Source organism: Balaenoptera ricei, chromosome 20 (genome assembly GCF_028023285.1).
Source record: "Balaenoptera ricei isolate mBalRic1 chromosome 20, mBalRic1.hap2, whole genome shotgun sequence".
Lineage (NCBI taxonomy): Eukaryota > Metazoa > Chordata > Mammalia > Artiodactyla > Balaenopteridae > Balaenoptera > Balaenoptera ricei.
In genome coordinates this window covers 23411067-23425143 of record NC_082658.1, presented here as the reverse complement: position 1 = coordinate 23425143, position 14077 = coordinate 23411067, and the positions used below count along the sequence as shown (strand labels likewise).

The 14077-nt window shown below is 44.0% G+C and overlaps 2 protein-coding genes across 9 annotated transcripts in view; both read left to right on the top strand.

The window, feature by feature from the left end:
* LOC132355462 (leucine-rich repeat-containing protein 37A3-like) overlaps positions 1 to 2816 on the top strand; it is an 18045-nt gene extending 15229 nt beyond the window's left edge. For 6 of the 8 annotated variants that reach the window (XM_059907832.1, XM_059907831.1, XM_059907828.1 and 3 more), the window contains one exon: positions 1352 to 2816. In XM_059907832.1, the coding sequence (XP_059763815.1) occupies positions 1352 to 2796 (1445 nt within the window). In that variant the 3' untranslated portion in view covers positions 2797 to 2816. Of the gene's footprint in view, positions 1 to 653 lie in introns of all 8 variants that reach the window. The other 2 variants (XM_059907833.1, XM_059907834.1) reach the window with 2 other exon arrangements.
* Positions 2811 to 14077, top strand: LOC132355467 (leucine-rich repeat-containing protein 37A3-like). Its single transcript, XM_059907841.1, has 3 exons — positions 2811 to 3162; positions 3583 to 3687; positions 8077 to 14077. Exons 1-3 carry the CDS (start codon positions 2923 to 2925, stop codon positions 8167 to 8169), a joined length of 438 nt encoding a protein of 145 aa, XP_059763824.1. The 5' UTR covers positions 2811 to 2922; the 3' UTR covers positions 8170 to 14077.

Here is a 14077-nt window from a genome sequence, read left to right as displayed (position 1 = left end):
CTAACTTGATGACTTCCAAAACGTGCTTTCCTGCCCAGGTAGCTTGAATACAGGTCTCTTTCAGTGATCTAGAGCACGTCATATATAATAACACTTTGCTACTTCTATAAAGACAATATTGCTGATTTTTCAACACAATTTTTTTTTTTATTGGCCGTGCCACACAGCTTGTGGGATCTTAGTTCCCCAACCAGGGATTGACCGCGGGCCACAGCAGGGAAAGTGCTGGGTCCTAACCACTAGACCACCAGGGAACTGCCCCAAACAATTTTTTTACTAATTATATTACTCCCTTCTCGCCCAGAAGTGTGCAGAAAAGGCATTTTTCATCTCCTTTTACAGGCGAGGAAAAACAAAATCAGAGGTGTTAAGTGCTATGACCCTAGTGCCCCGATCTCCTGTCCCCTTTTTGGGGCTCTCTGCAAGCCCATGCTCCTCCTTTCTCATGACCCTTCCCTCCTCCTTTGACCCTGACCAAAAATACTTTTAATCCTTTTGGAAGAGAAGCCCAGCTACACAATGGTACACATTACCTTCACACAGTTATAAGCTTTGGATGGTTCCCCAAGTAAAGCTGGAAATATTAGAAGTAAAATGAAATGAAAGCAAAGTAGCCATCTGACACAAGTTGCTTTCTCCCTTCTGCATTTTAGGACCTCAAGTATTATTCCATTGATTTGTTGAACATTCCACGTTGACAAACAATCTGGCAACTCGTAACATATACCCTAGATCCCTGCCCAAATTTTAGCAAAGAGCCACGGCGGACATAGTGTTTTTTTCTGTATAGAGCCTTCTGTTATGGCGGCTGGGATATATGGAAGCAGGGACTGAGCAAAGGACTCGGTGGGTGGGTGGAGAAGAGAATGTCCAGGTGACCACCTGTTAGCGGCGGTTGTTGTCGTGGACATCTGTGATAGTAGCAAGAACTCAAGCACACTGAAGAGGTGGAGAGAGGAAGCCTCACACTCCTCTGCCTCTGAGGCAGGACAGGATGGGGTATGTGAATGTGAGGAGTCACAGTAGATCTGCAGAGAGTCCAGCTGAGATGGGGAGTATTTGTCCTCCAGCCTTGGCTTTTCTTGAGTACTGGCCCCTGGGAACCAGTGGAGTAATCCTGAATATAGTTACTATATTTCACGCTACAGAATTTTCTGAGTAGATAGCCACTTTTTCAAGAGATACCTTTTTCACATTTTGTTGTTGCCAGTCATAGGCTTAAGTGTGGGTTTCTTTTTCTCCTAAGTGGCACTCAAACGTTGACTGATTCCTAATTTATTTGGCTGTGGCCTGACAAAAAGCTGTCCCATCAGTCTTCAATGATCAAAAACAGTCTCCTCTTTTTTGAGAGATGAAGAAACATCTCTAGGGAATGCAGAAGGATCGTTGATGAAGGTGTTACAAGCGTGGAAGAAGAACAACAGCCCCGAGCTGACTATTGAGTCAGAGAGGGCATCCTCAGATAAAAGTGCTATCAGCTTGTCAGGCTTCATGAATGAGCAGCTGGACTTTAATAAAAACAGTGATATTATCAGGGCACGAATTTACATACTGCCTTATATCTCAGAGGGAAATCTAGGAGATGTGGAATCAACATTATTACCATTCCTTCAAGTTCTTTTTTCAAATACACAAGATGGAGATACGCCGCTGGGCCTTTTGAAAAACAATACAAGGAGCCCTTCTGTTAAACGTGTACGCAACAATTCAACTAATAAAAATAGATGGAGGAAACTCCATTTTCTGGAAAATTTGTTAGATGCAGAAACTCAAGAAAAAATGGATGAGGTGAAAAAGGAAGAAAAACCTGCCACGCGTACGCGTTCCAACCTTTTAAGTGCCATGTATAAACGCTACATCTTTCAAAAGAAGTTGGAAACTGCCCAACCACAGAAAGACAGCCTAGCAAAGACTAAGAGTACAGAGGAAAAGCTGCTGAGAATGAACAGGGTCCTCAAGGGCCCGAGGGGCCTACAGAAAATGCACCTCCAAGCAGTGGGAGATGAGAGCGTCTGGGGGAAACAGAATGCCCAGCCATCTGTGGCGAGCACTGCCGAAGAAAGAAGGCTCAGGAGGCCATCCCCAAGAAAGCTGAATCAGCTACTCATGGTGCAGAGGCCCAGGAAGCTGGTGGGAAAGTCCTCCAATGCAGAGTCTTCATTCATAAAGGAACACAAGGCAGCAGGTTCCTCTACCCTGAAACAGTACTTCAAGGGCAGGCCTTCTGCCTCCATCCCTCCAAAATCCCCACCTGAGGTTAAAAGCAAATCAAAAGACTTATCCAACACTATACTTGTTTTAGAAGATGCAAAGGCTAGACTTAGAAATATTAAGGATTTTGAACTAATCTCACATTCTGGGAAAAAATACATCTTCCATAAAATTAGGACTCATCGGGTCCACAGAAAACCCAAAGTCAAAAGGAGTCGAAAGTTCAGAAAGAAAATTTCACCCAATAGAGTGATGCTTGCAAGCCCTCCGTTCTCTGTAGGGAGGAGTCTCATAAATTCCCCTCCACGAGAGGCTGTTTCATCTTCACGAGAAGTGACTTCTCAGGAAAATCCTTTTCCAGAATTATTTTCTCTTTCAGACCCTTCCATAGAAAACACTACTTCAGAAAACAATACTGCACAAAATGTTTCTGAAAAAATTATTTCTACAGGAAACTCTAGTCTGCCAGGAGGAACCAGCCCTGGAAACACTACCCATAGGAATGTCTCCACTGCACATTCTACTGTCGCTGCAGACAACAGTATGCCAACTGTTCAACACACCAACGAAACACAATGGGAGTAGCACAACACGGGCACTGAATTATCCTCTAAGCCCACAGGCTTCACTTTCCTAGGGTTCACATCCCCGGGTGATCAAGTTGAAACTCAGCTAAAGCAGCAGCTACGGTCCCTCATCCCCAACAATGACATGCGAAGGCTCATTTCTCATATTATCCAGACTCTGAAAATAGACTGCTCGGAGACCCACGTGCAGCTGGCCTGTGCCAACCTCATCTCTAGAACAGGCCTCCTGATGAAGCTTCTCAGCAAGCAGCAAGAAGTAAAGGTGTCCAAAGCGGAATGGGATACGGACCAGTGGAAAAGTGACAACTCTATCAGTGAGAGCACAGAAGCCCAGAGTGAGCAGAAAGAGCAGGAGTCAAGTGAGGTGAGGAGAACCCCTGAAACATGGGACCTGGACTTTTACTCAGTTTAGGACATGCCATGAACGTGCCCAAGCAGGAGTACCACGGGCTCCTAGTCCGTATCTTATCTTCAGCCATGAAACTGGCTAAGACAGTGATCTCCCACTTTGCTCATTTAGAGAGTGTGCCACTATTCCTAGGGTAGACGAGAAAAGGACATAACACAAGACAAATTGTAGATAAATAAATTGTAGAAGAAAAGGCTAATGATAAGATTAATAACATTAAATTTAGCTTGTTCTTATAGAAGCTACTCGCCTGAAAGGATTGGGTTTTATAGTAGTTTAAGAATAGTTAGCTATTGTTTAGAATAGGTTTAAGAAGAGTTAGCTTTCATCCCTTGTATCTCCTTGTTTTTAAAAAATTGTTATTTATTTTTTTAGCTCACAAAAGAAGTTCCAGGATGTGGCTGTAACAACAAACTCATCTTGGCAATATCTGTAACTGTAGTAGTGACGATTTTGGTTACAATTCTCTGTCTCATTGAGGTAAGGACAATAATTCTTTCAGATTCAGAACCCACAAACTGAGAATCAAAGCCACTTTTCCACCTACTACTACTTGATACTTCTCTTTAGTCATGAGGACTGAGATACAATTTGTTCTTTTACTGAAAATTATATCCCCAGGATTTTTTGTTTCTTTTCTTTTTTTCGGTGCGTTGGGTCTTCATTGCGGTGCGCGGGCTTCTCATTGCGTTGGCTTCTCTTGTTGTGGAGTACGGGCTCTAGGCGCGTGGTCTCAGGAGTTGTGGCGAACGGACTTAGTTGCTCCGCAGCATGTGGGACCTTCCCAGACAAAGGATCGAACCCGTGTCCCCTGCACTGGCAGGCGGATTCTTAACCATTGTGCCCCCAGGGAAGTCCCCACCGGATTTTTTAAAGGAACTCCACTGCCAGGAGATCTCTACGGAATTGGATCCGTGATAACAAGCCATTGGACTATTTTGACAAGTTAAGTTTATAAGAAGGCCAGAGTTGACATGATAGTAAAATTTCTTCAACTCAAAAAACTATGCTGACTTGATGTACTCACCTGTCACTCTCAGTCTACTGTTGATTTCTTTCCTTGTTGGCTGAAGTGAGGAGAGGTATACGATCTCCATACTCATGGAGCTATCAGTCACCCTGGGAGGGCTAAAAGGACATGCCTAAAAGATAAAAGTATGATCTCGTCAATTCCTTAGGTTTACTTAGCAGCTTTCTTCTCCAGTGTATTAGGAATTGTGTAGATAGGTTCCATTAAAACACTGCAAGTAAAATCCTGCCGCAGGCTACCCTAAAGTATGTCATATTTATAGTAGCCTATTCCTGGAGCTAGCCTGTTTACCTTTTGGTCAGTTACCTAATGGTTTGTTACTTTTCCCAACAGGCAGTGGCTAACATTAAAAGAGTGATTTTAATAAGCTGGCAACCTTGATGCTACCCTACCAGTCCCACCTGCTTTATTTACCTTTTCTCTTGCTATGGCAGCCCTCCATTGCAGCCAGAGCAGCTCCTCCCTGTACGCTGGTTACACCACGTCCGTGCCTGCTGTTGTCTGTGCCTTTGCCCGTCTAAGATTCCCTGATGTTGCTTTGCTGTGGAAGTCCTATGAACCTCTCAAAAGCCAGCTCAAGTTCAGATATCTTTCTTCGTAAAGCCTTCCCTGCATACTCCAGCCCTCCTGATCCTAGTCCTGTGAGGTTTGTCACCATTTCTTAGGGGCCATAGCAAAGCAGTCGCCTCCCCTCAGAGCTCACAAAAGTGGGAAGCAGTTTTTAAAAAGGCAGCCCCCCAAGAGAGAAACACCAAGGTTAGCACATCATGGCGCTGAGCAGAGATGTGTAAGGACCAATGGCTTCCTGGCCTATCAGACTTGAATAAAACCTGACATGATGTACTAACTTCTAAAGAGAAATGTGTCTATCTGCAGGAGGGTTGGTCAGTAGTGAAAGCATAGAAAAGGTGAGGAGAGACCAACATGGGCAGCGCCCATCCTCACATTTCCCGGGAGTAGAGATGGCACCTTAGGCAGCAGAACTGAAGAGTCAGGCCCACTAGCCAGGCTGTGCCTGTTGAGCTGGATGGATCCACTGCCTCAGGCCTTCCCATTAAATTCTGGATTCAGCTGATTCCTTTTCTAATTCTGTTCTCACCAAGTAGCCTTCGATTGTGTGATTGTGCTTTAGTGTGCCACGGAGGCCTGTCTCCACAGAAGGTAATTCTCTGATTGTGTAGACACGGATGCCCTGTGTGTAGAACAGATGTATTTCTCATTGTCAAGTAATAATTTGGCATTCTGATTTTTGATCAATCCTGTGCTATTGATAAAGTGAGACTGCCACAACAGGAAGACCTGAGTTCTCTGTTGGTGAGGAAGCGTATGATTTCTGAGCCTAGGAGGCTGGGGACTAGCATGGGGTCAGCTTGCTAGTCATTGGCCATTGCCCAGACTGTCCCCTCTACATCTCCAGGTGGCATGTGGCCTTTTGCTTTTTTAGAATTTCTGTAAAGTCCCCTTTTTATTGTTTCGAACTTCTATGGAGTTTAACCTTGAATTTGTTTTCTTTTGTTTTGGCCTGTGGGATCTTAGTTCGCCAAGTAGCGATTGCACCTGTACCCTCGGCAGTGAAAGCGAGCAGTCCTAACCGTTATTTCCTTTCCCCACTTATATGATAAGCTCTTTGAGGACAGGGGCCATGCAGTGTTCTTCCTATGGTAGACACTACTGGTGTTCGACGGAAGAGAGATGAGGCGTTATGTCCATTCCACAGTGAGGAATCATGCAACCGAATATTTATTTGAAGTAGCATCGAGTCCAGCAATAGACCATGTGTTCTTAAGACTTTTGAAATGTCATGTTTTAATATTCCAGTCAGTGGGAGAAAATGAATAAATGGTGATAGACTAGCTGCCTAACTATTTGGGGGGTAAAGAATAGCAGATCCCCATTTTTCATTTTAAATAAACATATTTCCATAAATGTGAAAAAAGACCACATAAAGGTATTAGAAGAAAATAAAAGCAATATTTTTATAATCTTTTTGTGGGAAAGAGCCTTCAGAGCCTGATGCCACAAGCAGAGCCTTTGATATATTCCACCATCTTGTCTGTGACACCCGCTTAGCACTGATTCATGCCAAGCGTAAGATGAAGAGTTATCCATATATTGTCAGATTTAATGCCCACAGTCCTGTGAGGATATTACTATCCCTCCTTCATAGATGAAGGAGATCAATGTAAGGCCCCAGTGGCCAAACCAAAAGCAGAAGCCAGTTTCACCCGACTGCAAAGCTTGTGCTCCCCACTCCACTCTTTTGTCTTGTCTCCTTAGAGACAAAAACACTGGAAAGATTCGAAACACTGGAATTCAATGAAAGCCAGTATTTCTTTACTGTAAAGAGTTTTTTGTTTGTTTGTTTGTTTGCGGGTGGCGGGGTTTGGCCATGCTGTGCAGCTTGCGGGATCTTAGTTCCCTGACCAGGGATTGAAACTCGGGCCGCAGCAGTAAAAGCGCCAAGCCCTAACCACTGGACCACCAGGGAACTCCCAAGAGTTTTATAAGTCAACAAGAAGAAGACAAACAGTCCAGGGAAAAAGGGGACAAGGGCTGTTCAGAGTAGCAGGTGTGTTGACAGTCTGCCACCATATCTGCCCGTCCTCTCCTCATGGCTCATGTGGGGTGGATTTTGTTAGCCAGGCCTTTGTCACCTCATGACGTACAAATAATCTCTAAAATTTTCTTCAAGTACTTTTATAATCCGTCTAGAATTTGTTGTATTTGTTTTTTAGTGTGGTTGAGGTAGAGGATCTAACTTTTCCCTCCTACATGAAGATCTAATTGTTTTCAAATCTTTCACTGAATGGTTTATTCTTTCTTCCCTGGTCTAATATACTATCTTCATCTGGACTCTATTCTGTGATCCAGTTATCTTGTCCTGTACCAGTACCAATATCACACTGCTTAATTCCAGTTGCTCTATAACATATTTTATATCTGGTAGGGCAAGTTCCTACTCTTTGACCTTCTTTTTCATGCATTTCATAACTATTCTTAAATATATTCTCTACCAAATGTCAGCTGGCCAGGTTTTATTTTAAAATTATTCTGGATATAAATGGATTGCCGTGAATTTGTAGGTTAATTTGAGGAGAAATGACCTCTTTACAACATTCTAGGAGGATGGTATCTCATGCCATGTAAGTACTTCTTCTTAATGTCCTTCAGAAAAGTTTTAATATTTTCATCACAGAGGTCTTACAAATTTTTGGTTAAGTTTATTCCTAGGTACTTTATGCATTTTTATTGATATAGTAAATGGGACGTTTCATCTGTTTTTTAGTGAGTTATTTGTGTTATATGGGAAAGCTATTGAGGCTTATATGTTGATCTCTTGATTTTGTGTGTAGCCATCTTACTCATGTTACTTCCAATAAAATTTCGGTTGATTCTTTTGGTCTTTTTAGGTCCCTCATTTCATATGCAAATATGTTTCTCTCTTCCTTTCCAATGCTTCGTTTTTCTTATCGTACTGTTTAAGACCTCCTCCACAATGATCGATAGTAGCAGTAACGATGGACATCCTACTCTTGTTCTTGACTTTAAAGCAATGCTTAGGTTTCTGCTAGATAGTTTTATTTTCTTTTCCTACTTCTAAGAATTTTTATTAGGAATTATCTGTTGAACGTTATCTAAAACAGTCAATAAAATATATCGCCAGCTGCATGCAAGACCCTAAGGTACTGTGGAAGAGTCAAAGGATTATTAAACAGGGTAGAATTCCTTTCCTTAAAAAAGTTATCATCCAACTGAGTAGATAAGATTTAAAGTAAAAAGGAATGAATAAAGATTTGGAAATAATTGTAATGGATAATCATGATCATGTTTTCTTTCAGAACAGATTTATTCTCATAGAATTGCAAAAGGGGAAGATAAAAAAAGAAGCAGAAGATAAATATTGGTCTTTTAACGCAGAATTTTACAACTAGAGGAGAACTTAGAACTCATCTATTTCAATTTCCTCACCAAAGGCAAGAAGAATGTTTCATTACCCTAATGGTTTACCCTAATTTATTTATCAGCAGAATTAGCTTCCCAGCCCAAGCTGAGTTAGAACAGGACTGGCACAGATTCATCTGCTTTCACTAGTCCTTTAAGGAAAGAGGGTGGATGGGGAGAGGTTTTGGTTGTACCTGTTCCTGCTGGCCTGGTGCCTGGTTCCTAGGCATCAGGCCAGGCCAGAGGCCTTCTAGGAGGCTCTGCGGTAGGGAGGGCCACATGGTTGGGGATTTAGGGGCTGGCCTCACTCAAAGCTGACGAAAGGTAGAACCTATGAGTCCCTTCTGTAAAGTGGCAAGAAAACTTCCCTTCTCACCCTACTGTTTTTCAGGCCGCTACTCTCTATTCCCTTTATCCAAACCTCATAGAATTTTAACCGGGAGAAACTTTAGACAGCAGTTTGTCTCTTCCTTTTATAATAAGGAAATGGAGAAAGAGAAAGGGAAAATATCTTGCCCCATGGTCATACTGCTAGTGATTATCAAAAAGAAGAGGGTCCCTTTCCACTGAGGACTTCTCTACTGATCACACTGTGCTTGGGCTGTGAGCTCCGTTTTATGTCACAATTCAGTATACACATACTATATGGGCATAAGTAGTTTCTGAAACTAACTTATTGTGCACTCTGATTTTTTTCTCTTCTATTTGTATTCAAAAAGAGTACTTTGTGTTTCCCTGCTGGTCATGGCCTTTAAACTGATTTCACAATTCACTGACACCTCAGTGACAGCCTGCAATATGAAAGTCAGAGAGCTATAGATAACTTTGCTAGTTGGGTTCAGGTGTTTACTTGGTGTGATTCAACTTATAGGATAGGATAGAGCAGCCAGGAAAATAAAAGCACCTTCTCCCCACAGCCACCCCCCCAGCAAATGCTGCATGTGCGACTAAGTCCGAAGCAGACTGGTGTGAAGCGCATCTAGAGAGTAACGTGTTTCTGCCCAGCGCCGCTGTGCAGTGTTTTCTCTGCACGAGGGCTCTTGGCCAAGGGCCAAGAAAGGTGAACGGGGCTGAAAATCCTGCCTATACTCCACGCTAAGCCACATGCAAAGGTCTCCCCAGAGACACGGTGGGGGGGCCATTTTGGACAGACACAGAGAACTTCTGGAAGGCCAGCATGCATGGGATGATTTTCAAGATCCCAGGTCTGTGGTGATTTTGCTCATTGTGCTTATGGACTGAGGTACCCATTTAGTCCTAATAAGACCGGAGATAACACATTGTGAGAGAGATGAAAAATGACATGTAACACTAACTGTGTGTGTTTTCCTCTAAGGGGCTTTTTTCGATTTCTGCTGCATAAGAGAAGCTCAGGGGAAAGTGAGAGGCAGGTAAATTTGAGGGGGATATAGTACTGTGGCCAGAGAAAGCAGGGGAGATGCTGAATTAATATTTCCCTTTCTGAGTTCCAGGAGGGCTTTTTCGGGAGAAGGCAGCCACTTTGGCTTAGGGATATGTATAGGCCTCTCGACGCCACACGCAAGGAAAACATGGCACAGAAGCTACACGACAGGGAGTCTTCTGATGAGGATGGGATACTCTATAAGGATGCAGGGTAAATGATAGGGGACAATTTAAAATTCTCCTCTAAAATGAGGAAATAATGAAAACTATAATTGTTCCTTTCAAAAGTAAAAGCCTTGGCATTATTCTTCCTACCCCAGGGAAGTCATCAAAGCCCCAGCAGAGAAGCTTCTGGCTGCATATTGGGTTGATGAAGGGGCGGGTGAGGAAAGTGAGACCGCACACGAGACAGCCACAGAGTGAGCCCTGTTCTGCCTCAAGCCACCTGCAAATTTTATTTTCTAATATTGGCTTCTCAGCATTGCTTGCAAAATACTTATTTTTCTCATACTAAAATGTATAAATTCATAGCCAAGTCTAACCATGTGGTAAGGAATTAAAATGTAAATAGTTGAATATTTATACATCACTAACAAGGGCCTGCAAGAAGAAGCAGAGCTGAAACTAGAATCCCTCATGGTAGCCAGTACTTCCACAAGAGGAAATGTGGGCAAAGGAGGATGAGTAGAAGGATGAAGAGGGGCTTCCCTCCCTTGTTTCCCCAGTATCATCAGTCCCTGGGAACTGGAAAACATACCATCCTCAAGGGGCGTAGATCATTAAATCAAATAGCAATATATTCTGGTGCTCTCTCTCCTGGGTCATCAAGTACCAGTTATTTACAACATGCTCGACCTCCTGCCCATAGAGGACCATCTACTTCTGGCCCCTCTCGTACGGTCATTGGGGTTGCCAGAATATTTGGATCACTGGGCCTCCCTCCACTGTGGAGCCAAGGCCTGACTTTTCTCCCAAGTTCTCAAACTCATGTACAAATGTGTACCCTGTCTTGGTAGAGGGTTCTCCCCCATTTCAAGCTGGTGGAAAATTCCCATTGGGTTGTTTTTTTTCTTTAAAAAGAAATCCCAACCCTTGGATAACTAGCAGGGAGGTTCCAGAAAGACAGGGGAAAGAAGAATGTGTGAGAGCAGCCATTGCCCAAGACGGCCCTCCTCAGGCCCTGGCCTCTCCTGACCCCCCTGAGGGTCAGCTGTGTGCTGCTCGGCTCCCTCCAGCTCAGCCCAGCCCCAAACCTACCCACCTCCTGCCTCACCCAGCACAGGCCCAGGGCTGCATGATTCCAAGTGATTATATAGTGACAGTGCCACCTGCAGAAGATGCAAAGGCTCTTCCACTCCTGCCAAGAAAGTCATTAATCACATTTCTTAAGTCAGTGAGAGTTAAATACATTAATGAGTAAAAGAAATTCTGAATGAACAAGATTTGATAATCTACCAAAATGACCACAGACAGTGCTGGTGGTTTAGTAATATGAGGTGAAGAACTGTGCAAGCCATGGGGTGATAGCACACGGTCCCCCAGAGGATCAGTGGGCCTGGGAGATAGCCCAGCAGGTTCCTGCCAGTTGGGTGGGGTTCCAAGCAAAGTGAACGGCCCATCAGTTCTGAGTTATGAGTTTGCTGATGCTGCATGAGAGACATCTGTTCTCTCAGTGCCTGCCCAAGTCACCTCCCAAAGGTTCTTACTGAGAATGAAAAACAAGTGTTTTTCTCTGGGCGGTGACTTCAGTGAGCCAACAAGTATTTACTGTGTTTAAGGTGCATGACTAATACTACTAACTATAGGAAGCAGCAGCAGCTAACACTTACCACTTGCTTGCTTGGTGCCAAGCCCTGGGTTAGGCATCTTATGGTCTTATTTAGCCCAACAGTCCGTGGAAAGCATATCTTGTTATCCTCATTTGACAGATAGGAAACAGGATTTAAAGAATGTAGGTAACCTGCTCAAGGACCCAAGGCCCCACGTCCAAAAGTGTGAGTTAAGGTTGGAGCCCAGAACTGTTAGACTGCAACAGGGATGCAGAGACGTCTAAGCTGTGTTTGCCACCAAAGAGTTGATAACAATGATAACAATGAGGAGAAGGAGGCAGCTGCTGTTTATTGAGCACCTGCTATGGACCAGGTACAGTACTAGGCACTTTGGTTACACTATTAGGTCACAAGAATGGAAAGTCCCCATGCCCGCTCAAACTCTGTAATGAGTGGGGGTCTGATTTCAGTAAGAGAGGTGGTCACAAAGACAGGGAGCTGACGAGAAACCAGGGGTAGAGATCCTTGTACTGCTGGGCTTCCCAAAGTGTGGACCAGGATTCCAGGTAGCTCCAGGTTCCTAGTTTGGGATATTTCCATTCTTTCAAAGTTGGTACATAAATGAGGCTTAGATAATATTTTTTGTATCATACTACCTCAGATTTGCACAATTTTTTATTAGTCTCAAATGCTACCCTACCATATTTCTAAATTAAAATTGCCAAGAGTAAGATTCTGCTTGGTCCAGCTTGACCGAGATTGGGCAGTGTTTTTGCCAGAGCCAGAGACTTCACCTGGCCAGCCTGTGAGTGAGCTGTCTCTCCTTGGATCAGGGAGTCATCCCTGGCTGTGGCCCAGAAGCAGGAGGGGTGCCCAGGGTCAGGTGGTACAACACATGGCCGCCTGGGGCTGCCTCTGTCACCATCTTATGATGGACAAACTAGCTCAGAGCCCAACTCCTTAACTGAGACCTGAGAGATAGAAGGGGAGAGGGAGATACAAGGCCAACAGCTACTAAATGAATGCAAATTCTGATTCCGATGAAATCTGTCAGAGAATTTAGCCACTTTTTAAAAGATAATGAAATGAGACAATACATGATTAGGGCAAAAATGATACAGGGAAGAAAATTGTAGGATTCAGAGGAGGGAAGGTTAGGAAACTAGGGAGGGTCCATGAAAAAGGTAGAACTTGATCTGGGCCTGGATTATATGCCAGACACTGTGGCTGGTGCTGGGGAAAGAGTTGATTAGGACAAAGTCCCTTGTCTTGTGGGGCCTTAAGACTGAGAGGAGGCACAGACACCTGAAGATATATTATACACAGAAGACAGTGTGTTGACATGACAATGGCAGTGTACCAAGAAGTGGTTCAGCTCTTGGTTGGCTGGAAAGGAGTAAATGTGAGGGATGGCTTAGAGGAGGGGAAGAAGAAGAAAGCCAAACAGAAGTTTCTTGGGAGGACGAGATGAAGGAAAGGCATTCTAGACGGAGGACAGTACAGAGGCAAGAAGCATGAAACCTTGGGTGGGCTTGAAGCGTGTGCAGTCTGGTGTTCCCAAACGTGAAGCACAAGGAGGAAAGGGCAGTAGGTGAGGCTGTGCGGGCGAGCAGAGACCCAATCCCAAAGGGCCTGGTCAAGGCGCATGGCCTTGACCAAACAGAGCACAAACTACAATGTTTTAAATAGAGAAGAGACATGACCAAGCTTGAGTTTTATAAAGAGTACTTTGATGGTGGCCTAAAAGTAGAGAGGCCGAGAGGTCAACTTGGGTGTTTAGACCAAGTAGGAACTGGGAGAAAATGGGGCACCAGACCAGGGGTTTTGATGCAACTGAAGAGCATGTACGCTGGATACACATGAGTGAGAACTGGAAGGACAAGAGCTTATGTTCAGAGAATGAAAGATTGTACATTTAAGATTTTTTATGACAAATTCCAGATGATGATAAGGTCCAAATGTAACCTGGGAATGGAGATCAGTGAGGTGTTGGGAATCCAGAAGGTGATGAGAAATAATTCGGATAGTCCTGGGCACTCATTCCTTTCCCCTTTCAGTAGCTCAGCAAAAAGCTAGCTCAGCAGGTACCAGCGAACTCAATGGAGCAAATAGGCTCCCCCTCCTACTGCGACCATTTCTGTCACCAAGCAGTTGCCACTGTTAGTAGTATAGACGTTCCCTGCCTCACCATCCCTGTAACTGTGACGCACTCCAGGCTGGCTCCTCCTCTATGGGAACTCTGATCATGGGACACACAATCCAGCTAAGTCTGGTCTAATCCCCTTCTCTGAAAGCTTGAGGGATTGAGTGCACCCTGTTATTGTTCTGCTTATAAGTCCCCCCCCCCGAACAATAAAACCCTACTGTATATTTGCACAGTAGGGGGTTGAGGAATTTCGTCCCCAGGAAAATCTGTTGGTTGTTGGCATGGTAAGTATTGTGGTAGATGTGGAACCTAGAAAAATGGTACAGATGAGCCGGTTTGCAGGGCAGAAGTTGAGACACAGATGTAGAGAACAGACATATGGACACCAAGGGGGGAAAACTGCGGTGGGGTGGGGATGGTGGTGTGCTGAATTGGGCGATTGGGATTGACATGTACACACTGATGTGTATAAAATTGATGACTAAGAACCTGCAGTATAAACAAACAAACAAAACAACTAATACTAAACTTTCATTGGGTTATTTGTATGGAAATATGTTAATATAAATGTTTCAGACA